The sequence below is a fragment of the Pteronotus mesoamericanus genome, unplaced genomic scaffold, assembly GCF_021234165.1.
Source record: "Pteronotus mesoamericanus isolate MK-2021 breed Mesoamerican mustached bat unplaced genomic scaffold, CSHL_Meso_final contig_26, whole genome shotgun sequence".
Lineage (NCBI taxonomy): Eukaryota > Metazoa > Chordata > Mammalia > Chiroptera > Mormoopidae > Pteronotus > Pteronotus mesoamericanus.
Window position 1 is genome coordinate 1,406,195 of NW_026555109.1, and position 27,325 is coordinate 1,433,519.

Here is a 27,325-nt window from a genome sequence, read left to right on the forward strand (position 1 = left end):
CATAATGGATGTAATGATGATGGAATGAAGAAGGCAAAAGGAGATAAAGAGAAGAGAAAAAAGAGAAATTAGAGATTTCAAAGTCAGTGACTGTGAAAATTATGCAAGAATGCAAAAAGGTAGGCTGATTTGGGATACAAAGTGACAATGATGCTTCAGAGATGCTAAAGGTAAAGGGACTGTTAAGACAATCAAGTATACATCAGGCAGGTTAGCAGAAAATCAAATCTGAGCTCGGAGAAAAACCAAAACTGAAATAAAGATCGAGAAATTGCAATAAAGGTGTATAGCTCCCTTCAGAGTAAAGGGAGGAGACTGAATTCTATGAACCAATGGTGGAGAAGAAACCCTTTAGGAAACCAATTGGATGGTGAGTGTGGAAAGAGGACAGAGTAAAGACTACAAAGAAAGAAGAAACACAGAGGGGATAGATGGGTACTGAATGGTATTCAATGCTGTAGACAATTTGAATTTGAAGGCAAATTAAAGGAGTAAGGACTGAGAAGCCACCCCACACAAAGGACAGACAGCAGGTTGCAGGGTTACAACGAAAGGTCCCACCCAGGCAGCCAGGTCCAAGCCCCTGAATTCAATCACAAGCCCCAGCGCCTTCCAATACTGTAATGGAAGAATTTCCTCAAGTCATTATTTTTCTAAAATAAAACTTAATGGCATCACAAATAGTCCATGTTCCACAATTTTTTAGACCACTTTAAGAACCTTTAGACAGTTTGCAGTTTGTGAGCATCTGACATGTTCTACCCTGAACAGTCAACACTGTGACTTCAGACGTTTTTATACATTTCAGCTTAGTCCTTAGGAGAAATTCCCACAAATATAAGTACTGAGCCAAAGAATAGAAGTTTGTTAAAGTTCTTGATGCATATAGAACAACTGCAAAAAGGTTATATCACTCACCATGTTATAGAATATAGGAGACAGGAGTCTCATACAATACTATGTGAACGGGGCCACTGGAGTTGTACAATGGTGGAGCCCTACAAATAAGAGTGCCCAGGTCACCCAGGCTTGCAAATACCTTTTCTATCTTTGAAAATTTGCAAATTTATCAGAAAAAAATGGCATTTTATTTAAATTAATGTTTCTTTAATTATTAGCAAGGATGAACATTTTTTTTTCTGCTCTTTATTGGCTAATTGTATTCCTTTCTTTGACAAATTGCCTATTAATGTCCTTTCTCACTTTTCTGCTGGAGTGTTTTTTTAAGTTAATTTGTAAGAATTCTTAATTTTTTAAAAAAGTTAATACTATAAGATATAGAAACAGATAAATATTGTTTCTAAGCTTATTGATTAACTTTTACATTTACGGTATTTGTAACACACAGACAGAGGTTTGTTTGCATGGGAAAGCAGTAGACACAGTGATTAAGAACACATGGTCTGTAAAACAACTCTTGACATTTACACAATGGAATACTAAGTCATAAAAAAGAAAATTTCATCCTTTGTGACAGTATGGATGAACCTGAAGAACATTACGCTAAGTGAAATAAGCCAGTCAGAGAAAGACAAATACCATATGATTTCACTCATATGTGAAATCTAATGAACAAACTGAACTAACAAAGAAAATGGGGACAGGCTCATAGATGGTGAGCAGGATAATAGTGGCGGGGGTGGGGGAGGTTAGGGGTGGAGGGATTGAGCAAAAAGGAAAAAGGACCCAAGGACATGGACAACAATGTGGTGATTGCTAGGAGGGTATAAGGAGACTACATGGTAATGAAAAAATACAATAAAATAAAATATTGTGATAGAAGAAAACATGGTCTGAAGCCACAGTGCCCAGTTTCAAGAGCCAGACCCTCCACTTACAGCTATATGACCTTGAGGTAACTTACGCTCCCATGTGTAAAGACCTAACATGTATTCTAGGACAGAACAAATGCTCAATAAATGCTAGCTCCAGATATAGTTAGTCAAGAACAAAATATAAGCTTACATTTGTTAAGCACTTACTATTAAGTACTTTACATACATTACCTTATTTAATCTTTTTTTTTAACTTTCTAAAATAATAATATCTAACAATCCCAAGTCTCAAATGAGCAAACTGAGGCTTAGGGGAAGTAACTTGATGAAAGGCCTCAGCTCATCAATGGCAAAGCTATGGCTCACCTCCCAAACCCAGGCCAAACTGGTTTTTCTCTTTCTTTTCATGCTTTAAAAATCCTTCTTCACCCTTACATGATTATTCCCCTATGATTTATGCTATTTCTATTATTTATTTTATATGTAACTCTTATGTTTAGTTATACTTATTTTAGTATGTGATTTATGATGGAGCTCCAACACTGCTTTATGCACCACTGTTTACTAAATGGTGCACTCACCATATTTGATTCTTCACATGATACCTGTTTATACACAGAGATTTCAGAGTTTTCTCTTCCACACCGCTGACCTCTATCCTGTCCTTGGGCTTGCATGACACAAACCTATCACATTTACCCCAAGATTACACTTAAGGGAAGATCGCCTTAAAAAGCATATGTTCATAGGCTGGTTTGAACTTCTTTCCTAAAACAGGTTCCATGAAGACAAGAAAAAATCTCTTACAATGTGTTCTCAGCCAATCATTGATATTTTTTCCAAAACTAGCAACTGTATTTCTCAAAACTTATCTCCCCTCCTCCTAAAACATGCCTCTCTTTGCCCAAGCTGCTCTGCTTACTGTTGGCCTACCTGGGCATCCTGAGCATTTGCTCAATTTCATTCTTTTCTGGAAAAAAATAAGTCCCCCTTATGGCTGGATCTTCCAAATCCAGTTCAATTCTTCATAAATCCTTTCCTAATACACCAGTTCAGTCATTTCATCTTCCTCAATTCTCTGAAGCAGGCATTTGACCCTTTAAATTTGCTCTTTTGTACTGTTATCCATCTTTTTATAGATGACTAACCTTTCTACCTGTTTAGATCCTAAACCCTTAAGGACAAGGGCTTGCTCTAACAAAATGGCATATCCTCAGCATCCGGCCAAGAGTGCTAGCACAGAGCAGACCCTCAATAAATGTGAATAAAAATTTCACAATCCCCTCCTTCCTTTTTCCAATTTGAGGCCCTCCTGTCTCCTAATATTCAAATAGACTAGAAGCCAAAGAAATAGAACCTGTTGTTGATTATCTTGTTGGAGATGAGCCTCCACCCTGCTTCCTGCATTTTGGGATTATTTCTGTTTGTTAGGACTCCACCAGAGGGTGGAGAAAGACAGTGAGGTGAAGCTCATGCCAGTTTAGTTGCCAATTTACTAACATATCTGATTTAAAATTACAGCCAAAATGAGGTTTTATGTTACCAGAGCATTTCAAAGAACAACACTCGGGTCTCACATTACCTCAGATAATACTGGAATTCTGAGCTGACTGAACTGGGAGGGTGAAGAAGGCCCAAGCACATATCCTGGGAGATTATCATTCCACACCTCTGTCCATCCTCCAGTAACACAAAGTAAAATTTAGTAATGACCTGACTTGGTTTCATTTCATTTCATTTCATTTTATATTGCTAGATCTCCAAGAGGCACAAAATAGTATTGCTGGCAGGGGATTAACATAGAAGGAGAGTTTGAAACAGAACATAGTGAAATAAGATCAGAAAGGAAGCCGGCAGCCAGATGACTTGGGCATCAATACCCAGGTGCATATAAGTCGGTAAACCCATACAAAGAGCTGTGTCACCATATTTAAACAACTCTTTCAGAGAAAGGATATTTTTAGGCTTTGAATGATATACTGTTAGATCTAGGCCATTATGATGCTATCTTTAATACACTGAGCAACCCAAGGTAAAATGCCTTCAGGAGCTCCAAAAGCAATCACAACTCGACTCTGCTCGAATTATTTCTAGTCTTTCTTCTGAGCTTGCGTATATTTTGAGCATGCTGCCCTTCTGATGATTCTAAATCATGGAAAGCAAATTCTGGAATCATGAGGATTCTTCTTTCATTACCCAAAATCATAAATTAACTTTCCTTCAGTAAATTTTATTGGAATATTACTAGTAGTACATCTATTACTCTAATTAAAGCCGCTTAGAATCAAAGCCTGTTGGTGGGGAAAAGGGCTCTAGAAACAATTCAGTAAAGTCCTGTTTAATAGAACAGGAGTCCTGAAGTTAAGCAACAGCACAAGGTGACTTAGTAACTGAAAGAATATATGTTAAGTACTAAGAGCTTTTACTGGGCTGCTCATTTAATCCTCCCAACAGCTCTATAATTGGAAACCACATTTGAAAAGGTCTATAAACCTTACTGGAGCCTGATTAGAACAAACTACTAATCAAAAATGTTCATTTAAGTAATCTGGAAAAACTGAATGGTATATCAACAGAATATTATTAACTTTATCATAGTGGCATTACAATTATGTAAGAAAATATCCCTATTTTTAGCCCTGGCTGGTGTGATTCAGTGGATTGAGCACCAGCCTGTGAATAGAAAGGTCACAGGTTTGATTCCCAGTCAGGGCACACGCCTGGGTTGCGGGCCCAGTTCCCAGTTAGGGATGCACAAATTAATTTTAAAAAAATTAAAGAAAATATCCCTATTTTAATAAAATTTAATTTTAAAAAAATTAAAGAAAATATCCCTATTTTTAATAATACATACTAGGTATATAGGGGCGAAATGACAGGAGGTCTAGAACCCAGTCTCTCTCTCTCTCTCTCTCTCTCTCTCTCTCTCTCTCTCTCACACACACACACACACACACACACACACACACTCTCACACACCAGAAATAAAGGAACAGCTGAAACAAGTCTGGCAAAATCTTGACAGTTATTGAATCTGGGTGATGGAGTATGAGGGTTCATTATAGTATTCTTTCCACATTTTTGGGTTATTTTCAGGTTTTTCAAATAAATTAGTACAAAACCATTTTTAAAGGACCACAAACCTAGACATAAAAAAATGAAACTGAAAAATTTATAAGCACATCTCACTTTTACACTTTAAAGTTTGTTTGTTAAATGGCAACCTCTGAACTCACTACAGGCCACTCATCGATACTAGAAGCATGGGAAGAGCTAGTTAAATCAATAACCTATGCATTTTTTTTTCTTTTAGTCCATCTGCAGAACTGCTTTATTAGTCATCTAGTTAAGAAAATTTAATAAGCATTTATTATGCTATAGAAGCATTGTATTAGCTCTGACCCGAGTCATCAAAGACAGAGCAGAGTAATACTTCCATCCAAGCATAGATCAATAGACTATGGGATTCCACAGCCCAGCTTGGTTTTGGCTCTGCCTCCTGCATGGATCAGAGTTACTTTCGTATATCCTCTTAGAACAAAGCTCAGCCAGAACCTGTGTGGGAGATGCACCTGCTGTGACTTCCTGGCATACACAGGGGAGCAGCAGAGTACCTGGCAGGAGGTGAGGGAAGTGGAATTTGTGGGTAATTTTTGGTACCTGTAAGTGTTCATGCTTAAGAGATCCAGGGAAAAATAGATATACTATTAAAAGTGTCATAAGGTAACACAGTAAAAGAATGTCACACGTGGGAATGAACACTAAGTCACTATCAGTAAGCCATTCTCCAAAAGGAAGAACAGATATTCAAGGACTGTTGTGCATTGATAATTAGCAGTGTTGTGTCTATTTTGGCACTTCCGTGCTCAACTTAATGGCTTATTAAACTAATAACTCCTCTTCAGTCCAGGTCTCCTAACACTTTGGAAGTCATGGCAAAGTTATATTTGATTTAGTCTTCTTTTAGTCACAAATCCCTGATGAGAACAGTAGCCCCCACTTTAAAGAACTAAGTTTCCTATGAAAACAGAGAAGATGCAGTTTTATCCTTAACATACATTGTCTAAAGTTGGGAAGATGCAGACATCCTACTTAAGCCAAAGCAGCAGAAGTTGGCTGGGGTTATGGACAAGATACCAGGTTCTGGTCTATTGTCAACTCCTGCTCTACTCTGTACCATCAATGGATCAACTTTAATAAAAAAGAAAAATTAACATCCCTCTTTATTATGGAACAAATTGTAGTTTGCAGAGTCTGGAGTGAGTTGGCAGAGCTGGCAATTGAGAGAAAAATCAAACTAAGAAAGCTGAATTTGGAAATCAGCAAAACTTCATCTCCGATCTCCACAAATATTATTCATGTCATCCTGTGTTTGCCCAGGAAGGGCCCCTATCTACCGCCAAAAAGATGCCCAGCCCCTGTTTTAAAGGACTTGGCACTCCACCCTGATAATAACCTCCCCAACACACACACACACACACACAGAGCCACAAAGCCCAGTGAATCACTTCCAAGGCCCATCTTCCTGCATCATTCCAGCAAACACAAGTTACCCACCCACAAACAAACCCCTTTCAAAAAAAACAAATGTCAGCGACAAGACAAGTTGCTACTGAAAGTTTCCAGCTGCCCTGAAGAGCATGCTGCTGCTCACACGGAGCTCCTCTCCCGAACCATCCAATCAATCAGGCACACTGCGTATCCCAATATAGCAGGGCCAGCCCCGGCTGTGGAAAAGATTATTTAAAACTTCGTCTCCATCACATTCAGGGGTCTATTCTCTAAAGACCTTCTGATACAACCAAATTAATCTCAGAGTTTCTTGCTTCGCTTGCTTCAAATCCCCAAACTTCATAGTAATTTGCACCAAGCTGTATTATCAAGGGTTCCTATTACTTCCCCTAACCCTTCCTAAGAGGAGGCCAACCCTCAGGATGCCGGCTAGAAGAAGGAGGATGAAGAAGAGGATGAGGAGCCCCTTCCCTGTTGGAGCTCAGCCCACTCAAAGGGTCTGCAGGGCCATCTCCCAACCCTGTGTCGCGGACTGGGAAAGGAAGCATCCATCTCCAAGCCCCTGAGCCCCTTCAAGCTACAGGTGCCACGCCCCTCCACATACCGAAGGAAAATGGGGCTGTGGGAGGGACTGGGATGGGAGTAATTTCCCAGTTGGCAGAGGGAGGTAAACTGGCTGGGGGATGGGGAGTGGGGTAAGTGGTGGTAGCGATCTCACTCCCAGGAAAGGGGCAGCAGTGGGGAGAGGACCTTCAGACGCAGGGTGGGATCTGAAGTTGCTGCCCCTCTAATTCCACCCCTTTCTCCCCTGTCTCTCTTTCCCACCACCTCTTAAAGGCCCAGCAGGATCGACTACTCCATCTCAGCCCAGCCGACTTAGAAGAGCAAAGGAGGAGGTGGTGCCCGCCCACTTCCCTCGGTCCCTTATCCCCTCACTCACCAGGACCACCGAGCCGCGCACTACCTCCGACACGCTCTGCCGCAGCTCGGCCGCTGTGCCTGGCTTACTCAGCGCCCGGGTGAACTTCCGAGTCTCCGCCGAGGCGGGGAGCAGCGACAGCTGCGACATCCTTGCTGTTGCCGCCGCGGCCACCGCGCCTGCTCCCTCGGTCAGGCCGGGCCGCGCTGCCGCCAGGTGCGCCCTTGGTGCCCCGCCCGCCAGAGGCTCCCAGCGCCTTCGCCTGCCTGTTTCTCCCTAAGCGCTTCCTGGAGGCGCAGCCCCAGACGCACCCTCCTCCCTCCGAGCTGTGTCACGCTCTGCGGCGACCCCTTTGATGTCCGCAGTTCCCTGCGTTCGGAGCAGCGCCTGGGAACGCTAGGGGAAATCGTGCCCGTGGCGGCAACTCCCCCATGCTACCAACCTCCCACTGCAGCCGCTCACAGGCCGCCTCCTCGGGGCGGGGTGTCCGGTGCAGCGTGGGGCGGGGCGGACAGAGGAGGGGCCGGCGCAGCGGGACTAGGAGTCCTGCGTGGCTGTCCAGCCAGCGAGGCGCAGCGCCAGAGCAAGGCCGCGGGTCGCAGCCTGCGCCCCCTGCGGCGTCCCCAGTGGGGCAGGTGGAGGAAGCGGCTCCGCTCCAGCTCGGAGATCCCTGGGCCGTAAGCCTGACGGGCCAAGGTAAGGGCCACGCACGCCGGCAGGAGGGCACACAGCCCGTACAAGACCCTGGAACCTTGGGACCCTAGATTCCCTGCCCATGGAGAACTTCCAGAGTCCTGGGGACTTCGCGGTCACCCTCACGGTCCGGGAATGGTGGCACCATGTTCCCTTGTGCGACTAGGACCTGAGAGGACAGAAGTTTCAGGAAGGTGGCCTTTATAGTGCACGAAGAGAACACAGGACCGTTTGGAAGCCGAGATGGTGCGGGTGGGACAGAGCGCCCCAGAGGCATCCAGCGAAATGTGGGAAGCCTCTGGGACCCTAAGTGAGCATCCCGCGATAAGGGATGCTGTAGGCCAGAGTCGCTTGCTAGTCAAGGGTGACCTGCTGCGTCACCTTGAACAAGATCAAAACTTCTGAGCTTCGCATGTCTTTTATAAACGAAAGGCAGTAATCTGCAAGAGGCTGAAATGACAGGATATGCCTGCCCATGAGCTGGCGGCTGCTAGCGACAACCACCACTCCCACCACTCGGAGGAATTTCTTCGCATAACATTTCCCGCTTTCCCATTGCTAAAGAACACCCACTGCTTTTTCTTCTTTTCCTCTATTTTTTAAGGGTACCCTGAGCAGTATAAACCTGACCCTGCCGGGGAAATGTTGCGCTGGGAGGGATAATTTGGTCAGGGACCTTAGCGCATGCTCAGTGGTTTGGGTTTGGCGGGTTCCCAGGGCGGGACCCTCTCGAGAGTGGCTCCGATGGTTGGCTGGTTTGCGCAGGGCACGCCCATATCCTGCTGATGGACAGCTCTTTACCTGCCAGCTTGGCTTCCGCAATGCGAGCGTTGGCCTCCCGACCTGGCCTTCTGTAGAATCTTAGTGGCTCCTCCTGCCCAAGTGTCCAGGGACATCGTTGCCGCCGTTATTGCGGGGAAGGAGGCCACCCATTGCGTCCCACCCTGCCAGAAAACCAAACACTGGCTTAAAGAGGAATTTTAAAGTGGTAGAGAAAACTATCAATCCAGTGCTAGATGCAAAACACCGCCGTTCAGGACGTAATAGGCAGGTCTGGCCCTTAAGACTGGAAGTTAGGCATGCAATCAGGTCTCAATAAATGCTTGCTGGTTTGAATTGTTTTCCTAGTCTTATTTTTCCTGGTCTTAATTGATTGGAACGCAGGATGTGGCACTGAGTGAGCCTGACAGGCTGGAAGATAAACAAAACAAGTAATGTGTGGATAGTAAAAACTATCTCACACTAACTTATTTCCTCTACAAATTCAGGAAATGGCCTAGACATTTTCCAGGCCTCTTCTGTTCCAATCGTATACTGGGTGATCCCATTAGGATGGGGAGGTATAGGCCAGCCTCACCCTGCCTCATGCTATTTTATAAGACCATCCATACCCAAAATTTACACCTCTGAGCTATACTAATGTATGTCCCCTCAGTTCTTTTTGTTTGTTTGTTTTTTATTTTAATCTGAGGACTTTATTTTTCATTGTTTTGAGAGAGAGAGAGAGAGAGAGAGAGAGAGAGGAACTTCAGTGTGAGAGAGAAACATTGATTGGTTGCCTTCTCATACACCACCAACTGGGGATGGAACCTGAAACCTGGATATATGCCCTAATGGGGAATTGAACTTGCAACTTTTCTGTCTACGGGACAGCACTCCAACCAGCTTTGCCACACCAGTGAGAGCTGTCAGCTCAGTTCTTAGCTGAACTACCAGATGCTAGTCTGAGAATTCTTAATTAAGATTTCTCTTTGAGTTTCTGATTCCTGAAGAAGTCCCAAACAGCACAAACCTTTACCCATCATATTAACCTGGGTCGCTGAACAATATCTACTTTCACAGAAGGAAAATAGATTATATATATATAATCTATTTATATATATATGTTGAAAGTAGATATATATATATATAGCAACAACAAAAGCGTACAAACTTGTGGGAGGGGTTCTTTTTCTCTTTTTTCCTTTTTTGTTTTGTCTTAAGAAATACATGAGCAAAGAAAAGAACACATATATCTGGATAGTGAAGAGCTCCCCAAACTTCTAATTTCATCTCATTTCTACCAGCCCTAAATTCTGTGCTTGCTTGCTGGCTCACTACACTCTAGAATTGGCAGATTTTCATTTAGGAAGCAGGGGATGAAATGTAAGGTCCTGACAGTGTCTAATCAAGTGCAAGTTCTTAGAGTCAAAGGAAGAGGGGTGCAAATGTGAACTAAGAACAGGAAGACTGATTTTCCCAGCAACCTAGAGCAGAGACCCTTCTTTGTGATAAAGAGTGTTTTTAACAAATGGAACATTTCTCATGTTTAAGTTTCAGCAGAAACTTGGTTCTACTGTTAGGGGTTGACTTACGTACCCCAAAATAAATATTGAAGTTCTCATCCCAGTACCTGTTAATGTGACCTTATTTGCAAATAAGGTCTTTGCATATGCCAAGTTAAAATGAGGTCATACTGGACTAACATTACTGACGTCCTTATGAAAAGAGAAGAGACACAGACACAGACGTACAAGGAGAAGGCCTTCGGGCAACAAAGGCAGAGAGTGGAATGATGCATCTACTAATCAAGAGCACCAAGGATTGCTGGCAACCACCAGAAGCTGTGCAAGACAAAGGATTCTTCCCTTGAGCCTTTAAAGAGTATATGACCTTGCTTAAACCTTGATTTTGGAATTCTAGCCTCCAGAATTCTAAGAAAGTAAATTCTGTTGTTCTAAGCTATCCTGTTTGTGGTACTTTATTAAAACAACCTTTGAAAACTAATACATTTACCAAAGCATGTTTTTAATAACTCCCCACCTAGAATTGTGTGCATTTTTACTGCATCAACTCATGAAGAGCGGCACTCACACTCTCACAGAAGGAACATCAGCTCCAAGCAAAGGCACTTTATGGAATGGGAATGGATGGTGTTTAATTGTGGTGGAAGATATATCCATCTGCTTGAGGAGTAACCCTGTCTTGGTTTTCCCGAAGCTGTAGAAAGAAAGTTTTTCTTTAGTTGAGGATGATACTAGTAGGTAGTGGAGATATAATTGCAGCCAGTTTTGAAAAATTGCATATAAATTTTCTACACTAGGCTCAAATATTTGTAATTCAAATATTATCTATGTTTAAATAACCTCTTACTGAATCATTTCCTTGTTAGGTTTGCTATAGGATTTGTATGTGTCTTAATGACACATAATTCATTTAAAATCTTTTCCAGTTATACCCTGAAAGAGTACATCTGTTATTAACATAAATAAAAAGTAACCTGTAAAGAGTAGTCAGGCCTGTGGATTGTAGCATCCAAGGAAGTGCAGAGGAGGACTGCATTTATTTTTTCACTTTCTTTATTTTATCCTTGCATTAATAGCACTTTTAAAAATAAGCATCTATTAATTTTCTTCTTTTTTCCTATGATAGTTGAACCTTTTAAAAAATATGAATCCTATTGTATACAAAGCATTACTAGAAATCAAAATTTATAATAATGAAATTTTGAAGTTTCTTACAATCTAATAATGAATAGACTTTGGATTTTTTTATTATGGTAAAATACATATCGTATAAAGTTTACTATTTTAACCATTTTTAAGTGCACAGTTCAGTGGCATTAAGTACATTCGCATTGTTGCAGAACCATTGTTAACATCCATCTCCAGAACTTTTTTCATCATCCCAAACTGAAACTCTATAGCCATTACACAGTAGTAATTCCCCCTTCCCTCAGTTCCTGGCAACCACCATTCTATTTTTATGTCTCTATGAATTTGACTACATACCTCATATAAATAGAATCGTACAATATAATTCTTTTTGCGTCCAGCTTATTTCCTCTTTTTAAGCCTGAACAATATTCTATTGTGTGCGTATGTGTGTGTGTATCACATTTTTTAAAAATTAATTCATCCATCAATGGACACTTACTTGAGTTTTTTCCCCTTTTTGGCTAGTGTGAATAATACTGTTATAAACATGGGTGTACAAATGTTTGTTTGGGTCTCTACTTTCAATTATTTTGGGTACACACCCAGAAGTGGAGTTGCTGGATCATATGGTAATTTTATATTTAATTTTTTGATGAACCATTATACTGTACTTTATTTTCTAAATGTTTCTTATAATGTTTGTTTCCTAAGAACATGGGTTAATAATTTTACAAAACAAGTTTTTTACAATTTTGCTGACATAAATAGAAGAAACAACCTTTCCTTCAAGATAGAGCATTTGGGGAAAGGTATGTGATTAATATAACACATGAATTCACAGACACCAGCTTGGGTTAATGGTACTGGAGTAGTACAATCCCCTCTTTCACTTCTGTTTCAGTCAGGACAGGTTCTTAGAGGATGTGCAACATGAGGTCTTTAAGGGATCATTGAGACCAAGGCTTCTCAAACTTTATTAGACATATAAATCACCTGGGGATCTCATTAAAACGCAGGTTCTGACTCAGAATGGCAGGTCTGGTGCCCCAAATTTTACAGTTCTAACAAGCTCCCTGGTGATGTCAAACTGTTCACTGATGCAGATGGTGCTGATCCACAGACCACATTTTGTGAGTGGCAAGCATTTAGACTTCCATTTCCAGCAGTGTGGCAAACTGCAGAGCCTTAAAAATGCTCCAACTGACCTTGAAAATTTAAGGGGAAATTTTTCCAATGGAAAAAAGGACAAAATTCATAACCAAACAATTCACAGAAAAGATATAAAATGACTGGTTAACACCATCCTGTCAAACACTATCTTGTTTTATATTTGAGGTTTCTTTGAGTGCCACAAATAAGGCATTACTGTTTTTGTTTGATATAGGCAATATTTGATTAGATATGCTCACATATTTATTAGTTGATCTGTTCACCATTCTTTTTTCCATCCCAGGTCTTTCATTTGGGATCACTTTTCTCTTACCCAACAGTAAACCCAATGATAGTTTTGGTACCTATGTAGTTTCTCTCATAAAATTCTAAACCCACAAATTCTTGTATCATTATGTTGTACCATGAGAGCTATCAGTGTCACAACCGAACTTCCTGTTCTAACCTGTTCTCTCTGCAAGACTGCAGACAAATGGAAGTGTTAACCAGCACCTTTTCCTCACTTGGTTTGACATCCCAATTTAATAGTTTTGCCATCCAACAAGCAGAGAAAAAAATCCAGCTGCATCAACATCCATTCTGAACAAACGGTTTACCATTAAAGTGAGGGAATAGTTAAGCTCTCATATATGAACAAAATATAAGCAATTGTTAGTAAAATGATCCTATTAACTTATAAAGACCTTTAATTTTTTTAATTTTTAAAGATTTTATTATCTTTATTTTTTTCTGTGCTCATGGAGTTTTCATTTTGTAAAAATTTATTATTTTTTATTTTTCATTTTATTTTTTCCACTACCATTGAGTGCCCTTATATCCCCCACCCCACAATCACTGCTCTGTTGTCCATGTCCTTGAGTCTTTTTTTCTTTTTCCTTGATCCCTTCACCCCCTAAGACACCCCCCTCCCCACCACTATCACTGTCAGCCTATTCTCTATCTATGAGCCTGTCTCTATTTTGCTTGTCCATTCAGTTTGTTCATTAGATTCCAAACATGAGTGAAATCATAGGGTATTTGTCTTTCTCTGACTGACTTATTTCACGTAGCGTAATGTTCTCCAGATCCACTCATGCTCTCACAAAAAGTAAGATTTTTTTTTTGTTACTTCCAAGTAGTGTTCCATTATGTAAATGTTCCATAGTTGTTTATCTATTCATCTACTGATGGACACTTGAGGAAGGGAGGGAGAAAGAGGGGAAGAGAAAGATCACTGTGTGAGGCAACACCAATCAGCTGCCTCTTGAATACACCCCAAAAGGGACAACCTACAACCCAGGCATGTGCCCTGACTGGGAATCAAACCAGTGACCTTTTGCTTTGTGGGATGACACCAAACCAACTGGGCCACACGAGACAAAGCAAGATTGTTGTTGTTTTTTAACTATTTACATTAAATATTTAATTATTGTTCTATTACAATTTTCCTAATTTTCCCCCTTTGCTCTCCTCTACCCAGCCTACCCCCATCTCCTACAACCAATCCCCACCCTGATGTACATGTCCATGAGTCATTCATACATGTTCCTTGATTAGTCCTTTCCCCTTCTTTCCATCCTTAATTCCCCCCGCTCCAGTCACTGTCAGTCTTGTTTCCATGCCTCTAGTTCTACATTGCTCATTTCTTTTGTCCATTAGATTCCTCTTATAAGTGAGATCATATGGTATTTGTCTTTCGCCCCCTGGCTTATTTCACTTAGCATGATAGTCTCCAGTTCCATCCATGCTGTCACCAAGGCGGGTAAGAGCTGCTTCTTTATTTGTGCTGTATAGTGTAAATGTACCACAGTTCTGTGATCCACTCATTTACTGATAAGCACTTAGGCTGTTTCCAGCACTTGGCTATTGTAAATAACACTGCTATGAACATAGGGGTTCATAGGTTCTTTTGAATTGGTATTTCAGGATTCTAAACATATAATCCAGGCAGTGGAATCGCTGGATCAAAATGCAGTTACATTTTTAATTTTTTGAGGAAATCACACACTGTTTTCCATAAGGGCTGTACCAGTCTGCAATCCCACCAACAGTGCTCTAGGGGTCCCTTTTCTCCACATCCTTGCCAGCACTTGTTCGTTGATTTATTAATGATGGCCATTCTGTCCAGTGTGAGGTGGTATCTCATTATGGTTTTAATTTGCATCTTTCTGATGGCTAGTGATGTTGAGCTTACTTTCATATGTCTCTGGGCTCTGTGTATGTCCTCCTTCAAGAAATGTCTTTCAGGTCCTTGGCCCATTGTTTAATTTGATTGTTTGTCTTCCTATTGTTAAGTCATATGGGTTCTTTTATATATTTTGGAGATCAAACCCTTGTCCAACGTATCATAGGCAAATATGATTTTGCATATGGTCAGTTCCCTTTTCATTTTGATGATGGTTTCTTTAACCATGCAGAAGATTTTTAATTTGATGTAGTCCCATTTGTTTATTTTTTCCTTTACTTCTCTTGCCCTAGGAGATAAATCAGCAAAAACATTGCTGCATGGCATATCAGAAATTTGACCATAGAGACATGGGTTTATTTCTGGGCTCTCTATTCTGTTCCATTGATCTATGTGTCTGTTCTTATGCCAGTACAAGGCTGTTTTGATTATAGTAGTATACTGTAGTATACTACAGGCCTTGTAGTATAGTTTGATATTAGGTTTTGTGATTCTTCCTACTTTATTCTTCTTTCTCATGATTGCTGAAGATATTCAGGGTTGATTTGGTTCCATATGTAATTTCAAAAATACATACTTGTTCTAGACCTGTGAAATATGGCATTGGTACTTTAATAGGAATTGCATTGAATCTATAGATGGCTTTGGGTAGTATGCACATTTTAGTGATGTTAACTCTTCCAATTCCATGAACATGGTATATGCTATCATATTTGTGTCTTCCTTAATTTCTTTCTTCAGTGTTCTGTAGTTTCCCAAGTACAGGTCTTGTACTTCCTTGATTAAATTTATTCCTGGGTACTTTATTTTTCTTGTTGCTATAGTAATGGGATTTTTTTTCTTAGTTTCTGTTTCTGATGTTACATTGTTGGTGTACAAAAATGCCTTTGATTTCTGAATATTGACTTTGTATCCCACTATTTTGGCAAATCCACTTATCAGGTTGAATAGTTTGTTGGTGGAGTCTATAGGGTTTTCTATGTACACTATCATGTCATCAGCAAATAATGACAGTTTTACCTCTTCCTATTCCAATTTGGATGCTCTTGATTTCTTTTTCTTGTCTGATCACTGTGGCTAGGACTTCCAATACTATGTTAAATAAAAGTGGGGAAAGCAGACACCCTTGTCTTGTTCCTAATCTTAAGGGGAAAGCTTTTAGTTTTTCCCAGTTGACTATGATGTTGGCTGGTTGTTCCTCATATATGGCCTTTGTTATGTTGACGTGTGCTCCCTCTATTCCCACTTTGCTGAGTATTTTTATCACAAATCAGTGCTAGACTTTATCAAATCCTTTTTAGCATCTATTATATGATCGTATGGTTTTTGTCTTTATTTGACTTATGTGATATATTATGTTTATTGATTTGCAAATACTGTAACATCCTTGCATCACTGTGATGAATCCCACTTGATCATAGTGTATGATCTTTTTAATGCATTGCTGTATCTGGATTGCCAATATTTTGTTGAGGATTTTAGCAACTATGTTCACCAGAGATATTGGCCTATAATTTTCATTCTTTGTTGTGTCTTTACCTGGTTTTGGAATTAGGATAATACTGGCCTCGTAAAAAGAGTTTTGGAGTGTTCCCTCTTCTTAAATTTTTTGAAATAGTTCAAGAGGGATAAGAGTTAGTTTTTCTTTGAGTGTTTATTAAAATTTGCATGAGAAGCCATCTGTCTGGGGTTTTTGTGTGCCAGGGGTGTTTTGATCACTGCTTCAATTTCACTAGTTGCTATCAGTCTATTCAGGCTTTGTGCTTCTTCTTGATTCAGTTTTGGAAGTTTGTATGTTTCTAGAAATTTTTCCATTTTTCCCAGGTTGTCCAATTTCTTGGCATATAGTTGTTCATAGGAATTTCTTACAATCCGTATTTCTGTGATATCAGTTCTTATTTCTCCTCTTTCATTTCTGATATCATTTATTTGGGTCCTCTTCCTTTTTTTCTTGATGAGTCTGCTTAAAAGCATGTCAATTTTGTTTATCTTTTCAAAGAACCAGTTCCTGGATTTATTGATTCTTTGAATTGTTTTTTTTTTTTTTAAGTCTCTATGTCATTAATTCAGCTCTGATCTTGATTATTTCATTTCTTTTGCTCGCTCTGGGCTCTGTTTGTTTTTCCTCTAGCTCTCGTAGATGATGGGTTAAGTTGTTTATTTGAGATTTTTCTATCTTTTTTCAGGTAGGCCTGTATTGCTTTGAACTTCCCTCTCAGGACTGCCTTTGCTATGTCTCATAGGTTTTGGGCTGTTGTGTGTTCATTTTCACTTGTTTCCAGATACTTTTTTTATTTATTTCTTAATCTCATTGTTAACCTATTCATTATTTAGTAGCTTTTTATTCAGTCTCCATGTATTTGAATGTTTTTGAGTTTTTTCCTTGAGGTTGGTTTATAGTTTCAAGCCATTGTCATCCAAGAAGATGCTTGATATGATTTCAATTTTCTTGAATTAGTTGAGGTTTGTTTTGTGTTCTACCATGTGGTTTATCTGTGAGGATGTTTCATGTGCATTTGAAAGAATGTATAGTTTGTTTCTTTGGAGTGGAAGGTTCTGTATATATCAATTAAGTCTATTTGCTCTAGAGTGATGTTCCATGCCACAATATCCTTGTTGACTCTTTGCTTGGAAGATCTGTCTGTTGTTGACAATGAGGTGTTAAAATCCCCTACAATGAGCGTGTTGCTGTCAATATCTTCCTTGAAGTCCTCCATGACTTTTCTTATATATTTAGGTGCTCCTATGTTGGGTGTATATATATATGTACAAGGGTTATATCTTCTTGATGGAATATACTCTTAAGTATAGTGACCTTTTTGTCTCTTTTATGACCTTTGTTTTGAAGTCTCTTTTGTCTAATATAAGTACTATTGTCCAGCTTTTTTTTTTATGTCCATTTGCATGGAATTTTTTTTCCCATCCCTTCACTTTCAGTCCATGTAGATCTTTTGTTCTGAGGTGGGTCTCTTGTAGACATTATATGTGCAGGTCATGCTTTCTTATCCTTTCAGCTTCCATATGTCTTTTGATCGTGGCATTTAATCTATTTACATATAAGGTTATTATTGATAGGTACTTGTTAATTGCCATTTTTCCCCTTTGTACCTCTCTCTTTCCACCCCAACCCCGACCCCCACCCCCGTTTTTCTTCATCATCTTAAAGCAGTCCCTTTAGCATCTCCTGCAATGCTGGTTTGGTAGAGATGTATTCTTTTAGCCTTTTTTTGACTGGGAAACTCCTTAGTTCACCTTCCACTTTAAATGAGAGTCTCGCTGGGTAGAGTAGTCTTGGCTGCAGGCCTTTGTTTTTCATTAGTTGGAATATTTTTTGCCATTCCCTTCTGACTTGTAGTGTTTCTGTTGAGAAACTAGCTGAAAGCCTTATCAGAGCTACCTTGTATGTTATTAGCTGTTTCTCCCTTGTTCCCTTTAAGATTCTTTCCTTGTCTTTAAATTAAAATGTCATTTTAATTATGATGTGTCTTGGGGTAGGCTCTGTGTATTCATCTTGATTGGGACCCTCTGTGCTTCCTGGACTTGCAGGACTTTTTTTCTTATCAATTTAGGGAAGTTTTCTGTTATTAGTTTTTCAAATGGGTTTTCTATCCCTTGGTCCTCTTCTTCTTCTGGCATTCCTATGATACAAATATGATTATATTTCATGTTGTCCTGCAGCTCCCTTAAACCCTAATTCTTTTTGAGTCTTTTTTGTTTTGTTGGTGTGTCTGGGAGTTTTTTTCTACCTTGTCCTCCAGCTCATTCAGTCCTCTGCTTTATCTAGCCTGCTTTTAGTTCCTTCTAGTGTAGTCTTCATTTCAGATATTTAATTCTTCATTTCCTCCTGGCTCTTACTGGTAGTTTCTATGTCCTTTTTCATGCCAATGTATTTCCCAGTAAGTTCCTTGTAGCTTCTGTAGAGTTTCTTGTAGTTCTCACTGAGCTCCTTAAGCTTCTTTATAACCATTATTTTGAACTCAATGTCTGATAGATTGCTTACCTCAATTTCATTTTACAGTCTTTCTGGGGATTCCTCATTTCCTTTTAACTCGGAGTTGTGCCTTTGTCTCCCCATTTTAGGTGAGTCTTGTTTGTTTCTAAGATTTTTTTAAAGTAAGTCATCTGGGGATGGGGATAAGAACAAGGCAACCATGTGGTATTTCTTGGTTCAGATTTTTTCCTTTTATTCCATTTTGACTCTACTCTTTTTTCAGTCATTGAAATATTGCTTAGATAATTTAGAATGATCTGTCATTTTCTAAAATCTAAATATAAATTTAAAAGCTTCTATTATCTTTCACATGTGGAATGTTCTTAAAATGATATTTAGAGATAGCATTAGGAAATACCTATTTCTGTAAAACATTATATTTATCCTCATCTTTTGTTAATTGGCACAAATTTATTCAGCCAACACATATTTACTGAGCATCCACTATGCACTAAGTACAATTCTAAGTACAGAAGATATAGCACGATTTTAAAAAGATAGAATTTTCTGCCCTTGTGGAGCTTACCTTCTAGTGAAGATAGCAATCCATACAAAATTAAATAAGTAAATGGTAGAATATTTTGACAAAGGCAAGGGCTAAGATAATAGAGCAAGTGAGGGACTATGATTTATTGTGGATGAGGTGGATTGAAATGTAAGTAATGTGGCCAGGGAAGGTCTCAATGAGAAGGGAACAATAGAATAAAGAACTGAAGGCAGCTAAAGAGTAAGCCAACCATACTGTGTTGAGAAGAACATCCCAAGCAAAGGAAATAAAATGCAAAGTCTTAGTCAAGTGCTTAAGACAGTGTGGCTGGAGCGGAGTGAAGAAACATGCAGAGGATGTGAAGCTAAAGCCATAAGGCCTATAGGGAGAGCAGATTAGGTGGTACTTTGCAGACCACTGTAAGGACTTTAGGCTTCAACTCTGAGTCAACTGGGAAGCCACTGGAGTATTTTCAGTGATGACATAATATGTAAACTAGTCCAGTTTTTTAGATACACTGGAAGACTACATTTCACAATTCACTTGGGTTCTGTAACTGGGTTCTAGTCAATGGAAGTAGATCAAAGTGATATATACCATTTACAATCCTAGCCATAAAACTCCCTGCATGACCTTTTACACTCTGGTCCCTCTCCTACAGATACCATGAAAACCACATGTTGAAGATAGAAGGAACCTGGATCCCTAAGTGATTGCTTAGAGGAGAGCTCCTCAAGATTGCCCCTCACCAGAAATATCCACAATGGATTTTGTGTGATCAAGAAAGAAACTTTAATTGTGTTAAACCACTCAAGTTTGGGGTTGTTAGGTATAGCTATATCAACAGTGGTTGGGAAAGGAGAATGGAGACTGGTAAATCATGAAGATGGTAACATTCCAACCGAGAGAGAACTATGACTATGTCTACTAATTTATTCATAAAGATAACATGCCACACTTCTGAAAAGCTACTCACAGTCTAATGGAAAACACTGCTTCATAAATTTATCTGTGAATTATGTATAAGGGATGTGGAACTACACAGGAGGAACAGCTAACTTTCTATGAGTTAGCCCCAGGCAGCTTCATAGAGAAGATGAAGTTGAAATGGATACTTTCACTGGATGCTGTGACCAGTGCCTAGAAGAGCTAGCGGACCTGGGGCACAATAGATTTGCATGGTAACATTTATAAAACATCAACATAGGGTCTATCCCATAATAAATGATTCATAATTATTAGCTGTTAAATAATTATAAAGTGTTTCAAGAAACTGTTGCCATAGCTGTTTACTATACACACTGCGAGGGTCTAAAAAGCAAGATGAAATGCCCAAAAGCTACTTCTCTCTTTTTCTCTTTGATTTTAGCCTCATGTATTCACTCTATTTTAACAACTTGTCACAAACACTTTTGTTCTTATTTATGAACATTGTTCATATTTCACAAAGGCTGAGTGACATCAAAAGAGCAAATGGTGTTTGTTCATTTTATTTTTTGGTCTGTAACATGTAGTCCAGAATACCATTAATACTCTTTGTAGTGAGTTGTATTGCAAAACTTAAGCTTGTTGTGTCATCATATAATAAAAGAGAGTTGGTGGCTGATATTGAGTGAGAATTGTCTTTACTGTCATTGAATATCAACAAAACAGTGTTATTGCTATACTGGATATAATCAAATAATGGTCATATGTAATAACAGTGAATACATTATTATAATGTTTGGGTTTAAAAGTGCTGTTTTTGGACCCATTCTGACCTCAGCAAATGAATTTCCACAACATTCCTGCATGATAAGTTAAAGTTCATGTCACAGATGAAGTATTTAACAGAAATAGAAATGTGTTTCTTGCAACTTAGTAACTTACAAACAGGCTAAAATGGAACTTGTACATCAAGGCCATATCTGAGGAACTGGAATTTTCTCCTCATTTATTTCCTGTTGGGAACTGTCCTGTCTAGTTTCGGGAACTGTAGCCTCACCAATATGTGAGAGGGCCCCAAGGCTGGAAATAATCAAGGAAGCCTTGGGAAAAGAGCAACTGAGGAGACAAAATCTGTCCCCCTGGCAAGGGCATAGCCCCTGGCCCTCTCGCATCCCCGTGCTTGACCCTTTGATCGTTGGTTGTTGATGACGGGTAAGTTCTCTCACGAGGAGGGAAAACCTAAGCCAGATATCAGCCAGTATGGGCCACAGACAAGGACTTGGGGGACATGGAGAAAGGGCAAAAAGGCCCACACCCCTTGGTTCAGCTCAGACATGGCCGGAGTCCTCATTCTGTCTGAAAGAAGTCTCCTTATCTTTGGTGGCTCTGCCCTGCCCGCCTGGCTCAGGCTTGAAACAATACTAAAGGCAGGTACAGCCCTGAACTAGATCGGGCAGTTCCCAGGGACAATCAGGCCTAGAAGTAAGTCCCTCTAGGCATGCTTTGTTCATCCCTCAAAAAATGATAACCAACCCATATTGGGAAGGAAATTTACAGTATTCATAGACCCTGACCCGAGGCAGATTTCTTGTGTTCCTTCAATTGTTATCCATGATCTGTATTTGTTTTCTGTAAACATAGCCTTTTGACATTGATTGATGAGCTTTGCATCTGTACCCCTATGCATATGGTTCTCAATAAAAGCCTTGGGACAGGAGGTTCAGGGCCTTCTCTTCCCTAGAGGGAAGATCCATGTCCCCTTTCCTGGCAAACAGAGAAGTGTTTGTGACCACGCATGTTTATTCCTCCCATCCGTGACAACCCTGGGACAGGCTCTGCAGGATTCAGAGCCCCGCTCCCTCCTCAGCTGGCTCAAGACAGTAACCTTCAGATTCAGAAGTACCTGCGCCCTATGCTCTCCGCAACGTGTCACCCCCTCACCACCCCACCCCGCAACAATTTCCATTTCAGGTAAGCCTTTTCAATAACCTAATACAGCAGAAATTAGGTAAAAATTCTGCATGGTTTTTAAATGTCTACCTGAATTTACTGACTGAAATAAGCCCCCAAAACAAGTTTCTTTGGGAAAGATTTATTTATCAAAATATGCAATTTTTCTAGAAAATATAGTAATAATAACAACATAGTTTAAATAGATGGGTGGGTTATCTTCAATAATGAAATGAGAATTGGGGGGAAAGCTGAACTTACAAAAGGGTTATGCTTCTTAAAAATATACCATTTCTTGAAGCAGAAAAATGTTTATCTCTACAAGCCTTTTTCCAGGCTTGGGCCCCAGGAGAATGTTGGCCAGTATATATGGCAGAGGATCAGGGCCAAAGGTAAACTGTAGTTTTCACAAAGAAGCCTGGTATGGCCTTCCTTCTTACATTGCACCCTGGAAGAAATCTTTTTTTTTTTTTTTCATTTTTTGAAAAAATATTTTTAAATTAATTTATTTATTTTTTCAAATACATTTGTCTCTGCCTACCCCCTACCACTTTCCCTTGCCCCCTCCCTCCTTCCCTCCCTCAGCTCTTCCCCTTTGGTTTTGTCCATGAGTCCTTGCTATATGTTCCTTGACTTCCCCCTTCCCTTCCTTTTCCCCGCCCCCTCTCCCTCCTTCCCTCTTGTCTCTGTTGATTTCTTTTCCTTTCAGTGTTGCTGGTCATATTTTCCTTGCATCTTTGTATCGCTGGTTAGGTTCCACTTATAGGTGAGATCATATGGTATTTGTCTTTCACCCCCTGGCTTATTTCGCTAAGCATAATGCTCTCCAGTTCCATCCATGCCGTCGCGAAGTTTAGTAGTTCTTTTTTTCTTTCTGCTGCGTAGTATTCCATTGTGTATATGTACCATTACTTTTTGATCCAACCATCTACTGATGGACACTTAGGTTGCTTCCAACACTTGGCTATTGTAAATTGTGCTGCTATGAACATTGGGGTGCATAGGTTCTTTTGTATTGGCGTTTTGGGATTCTTAGGGTATAGTCCCAGCAGGGGAATCACTGGATCAAAAGGCAGTTCCATTTTCAGCTTTTTGAGGAAATTCCACACTGCTTTCCACAATGGCTGCACCAGTCTGCATTCCCACCAACAGTGTACTAGGGTTCCCTTTTCTCCACAGCCTCGCCAGCACCTGTTGTTTGTGGATCTGTTTATGATGGCCATTCTGACCGGTGTGAGGTGGTATCTCATTGTGGTTTTGATCTGCATTTCTCTGATGACTAGTGATGCTGAGCATCCTTTCAGATGTCTCTGGGCCCTCTGTATCTCCTCCTTGGAAAAGTGTCTGCCCAGGTCCTTTGCTCATTTTTTGATTGAATCGTTCATCATCTTGGAGTGGAGTCGAGTGAGTTCTTTATATATCTTGGAGTTCAAACCTCTATCTGATGTATCATTAGCAAATATATTTTCCCATAGGGTTGGCTCCCTTTTCATTTTGCTGATGTTTTCTTGAGTCGTGCAGAAGCTTCTTATTTTGATGAGGTCCCACTTGTTTATTCTTTCCTTTATGTCCCTTGCTTTAGGAGACATACCAGTGAAAAAATTGCTGCGTAGGATATCAGAGTTTCCCGCCAAGGTTCTCCTCTAGGACTTTTATGGTCTTGCAACTTATATTTAAGTCTTTTATCCATCTTGTGTTAGAATGTCTAAAAGGGGAATGATTCTGTTGAGGACTGATTACATAATTTACCATATTCTACATAATCTGTTCAGGCCTGGCAACATAATTTTCAGAGCCCAATGGGAAAGGAAAATGTAGGCCTCTTGTTCAAAAGAATTTCAAGATCCGAGGAGCCTTTCTAAACATAGGCCTGGAGGCCTCTTCCTTATCAGCCATCGGCCTTTATACAATTCCAAGATAGGGAAGTGTTCAGAGTTACAGGGTAGTGGCTATTTATCAACCGTTAAGGACACAGTTCAGTATTTCAGGAACAGGTCCTGCAGTACCAGCTATATCAAATATAACATCAGCCAGACATAGAAAGGGCATTGCTATTGAGTATATATGAGAATGATTCTTACAGACTGACCTTAACATTTTATGACAAATGATAGAATGAACAAGTATACAGAATTAATCCTCTTGTCCAGTGGCATAGAAATGTATGTATGTACAGTAAACTCTAAAACAGAAATAAACAATAAACCCATAAAGATGAGATCTGTGATATCACCTAAAAGCAAGTTTGAATAGACTGATACCAAGGACTTCAAGAGAGAGAAAAGGAGAAACCAAACCATAGAGAAGCACTGAGCAGCAATACTGAAAGGTTTTACTCAGTTGCATTCTAACCATGTCTATGGAAGTAGCCATGAAGAGAATTGATTCAGCAATGCTATGTAAATGCTTGCCCAGCAAAACCAAACCCCCAGCCATGTTTTAAAAATATATTAAGGGTATTACACCCATTAAAATGGCTACTATCACTTAAAAACAAAAACAAAAACAAAAAATAACAAGTGTTGGCAAGGATATGGGGAAATTGGAACTTTTGTGCACTGTTGGTGAGAGTGGTGCAGTTGCTGTGAGAAAACAGAATGGTCGGCCCTTCAAAAATTAAAATTGGAGCTACCACATATTCTCGCAGTTTGGCATTTGGGCGTATATACAAAAAAAATTGAAAGCAGAATTTCAAAGAGATATTTGTATACTCATGTTCATAGCAGTATTATTCATGATAGCCAAGAGGTGGGAACAACTCAAGTGTCCAATGACAGATGAATGGATAAACAGAATGTATCCTATACACACAATGGAATATTATGGAGCCTTAAAAAGGGAGGAAATTCTGACACATAAGACAACATGGATGCACTTTGGGAACATTATGTTAAGTGAAAAAAGCCAATCACGAAAAGACATATACTGAATGATTCCACTTTATGAGACATGTAGAGTAGTCATAGAGACAAAAAGTAGAATGATGATTTTTGGAGCTGGGTGAAGGGAAGAATGGGGAGCTAAGAGTTTAATGGATACAGAGTTTCCATTTGGAATGATGAAAATAGTTTTAGAGTGGATAATGATGATGGTTATACAACCATGTAAATTTACTTAGTGCCACTGATCTGTACATTTAAAAATGGTTTAGATGGTAAATTTTGTTATTCATATTTCACCACAATTTAAAAATATTTATGTCACTTATAAACTTTCAAGGAGCCCTTTTCAGAAAAAGAATACAAAATTATAAATATCAAATTGGATAAAAAGTAAATATTTTGAATAATAAATATTTAACAAATCACAATTTATTTAAAGCTAGTATATACCACAAACCTAACAAAATCCAGAAAATCAAGTATTTCTAACTTCTTTATGCATCTCTAAAATGCTTTGTTTTCTATGATTTTTGTCTGCATACACTCTGATAGTCTCTTCAAGACAAGGATTTTGTAATATTTTTAATAGCAAGAAAGACAATTTAGTCATTCCTTAAACATAGTTAATTGAAATTTTTATTATTAATAACTTTAAAAAGTCTCTTTTAACTTTGCAACTAGTTGTCTTGTGAATTCTTAGATTTTGACAAATTTGAAGGAAGTAATAAATTTCTTTTATATAAGAGCTGTAATATTTCAGTGTATTTTAAGGGGTTTTTGGGTCAATATCTTCAAACTGACAGTATTCAATAGTCAATTTGCCATTAAAGTTCTCATTGTACTGGAGTATTAAGAGTTTTATATTATTATTAATGTCAATATTTCATGTTTAAGTCACAAGAATTCAAAATCTTTTTCCAATGATTTCTTATAATTCACTATTCTTCATTAATCAGATTTCAAATAAACCAAATACCATTTATTTCTCCTGATAAAGTGTCTCTTCCTCATAGTGAATGATTTGTTTTGCTATGATTTGAAGGTTTTGTGTTACATTTTTTTCCTGATGTCAGAAAACATCTATTAACTTAATCACTACTCTTCTGTTTTGTTTCATACTCCATTAATTTTAAGAAATAAAAAATGAGCTATCTTTATGTATATTTAAATAGTTTATAGTTTATCCTTAGAGCCATTGTTTTGAATTCAATATCTGATAGTTCCCTTGCCTCTATTTCAGCTCAGCTCTATATAGCTCTCTCTGCAGGGATTCCCCTTTTCCACTCATTTGGGGGGAACTTCTTTTTCTTCCCATTTTTGTGAGAGTCTATTTATTTATTTATTTATTTATTTATTTATTTTTGCTTCTGCTTCAATTGATTTCATAAATATACACATCTACTGATATTTACTTTAAAAGAGATAAAAAGAAAGAATAGTCATTGTAAGAAAACATTTTGAAATAAAATGGATAATTCATAAATGCTAAAAAAATAGTTCATAGTTTCTTATGTAATTATTCAAATGTTCCAACCCATTTTTCTGAATTGTAGTTACTATTGCATATTCCTAACTCAATTTTTCTTTGGCAAATCCCAAAACTGTCCATGAAGGAAATCAAGATGGAAAGACACAGTGGGCTTAACAGACTAGTTAAAATACTCCAATTCCATAAATTTAAAAAAAACTCAAGACCATATGAGTACATTCCTAGGGCCCATCCCAAGGCCTTGGGAAGGGCAATGCATAGAGGGACCCTCAAGCTTAACAAATCCATTTCTGCCACCAACCCAAATAGAGCTGCTCCCTAAAGGTACTGTCCAGGCAACAAAGTCAATAGTTTGTAAACCATATTTTAATATATTTTGTTTCATGACTGCCTCCTGTCAAAATCCTTCTACTCCTGCTATAATTGGGTATAATGAAGAATTATTTGTTTCTTCCTGTCCCCTCTTTCTCCTCTTGTTGGCTGCCTTTCCACTCCTCTGGAGTTCTGGGAGATTATGCTCTGGAGCCCTGCAGTTGCTGACAGATTTCATTAACCTGATGGAAATGTTTCTTCTCCTAACACCCTCCTTTGACTGCTGCCAGATTTCTCTCAGCCTCTCAGTTTCAGCTGAGACGTATGCTGGCCAATGGTGCTTGTGTGAGCAGGCGAGTGGGTGAAGGTCAGTGGAAACCCAACAATGGACCACCCCCTCCCCGCTCCCAATGCTGCTTTAGTTCATACAAAGAAAGAATCTATTTTGACGAATGAAAATAACAATACAACTTAGAATTCGCCAGTATGATCTCTATTTTCAACCGTTTGACCTTCCATGTACCTTTGATATCACACAAGTGAACTGAATATTCAGGAACATGTGGATTTAAAATGAAGTGACATTCAAATAGTCAGATGCATTATCAACACCTCATAATTACAGTTCTTAGCATATG

At 39.2% G+C, this 27,325-nt stretch overlaps 1 protein-coding gene across 1 annotated transcript in view; it reads right to left on the minus strand.

Annotated features, from left to right (window-relative positions):
- The window catches only part of DOCK9 (dedicator of cytokinesis 9), a 354,061-nt gene extending 346,391 nt beyond the window's left edge, over positions 1 to 7,670 (minus strand). Inside the window, exon 1 of the mRNA XM_054574328.1 lies at positions 7,228 to 7,670. Coding sequence (XP_054430303.1) covers positions 7,228 to 7,356 — 129 coding nt within the window. The 5' untranslated portion in view covers positions 7,357 to 7,670. The remainder of the gene's footprint in view (positions 1 to 7,227) is intronic.
- Between the last annotated feature and the right edge of the window lie 19,655 nt (positions 7,671 to 27,325).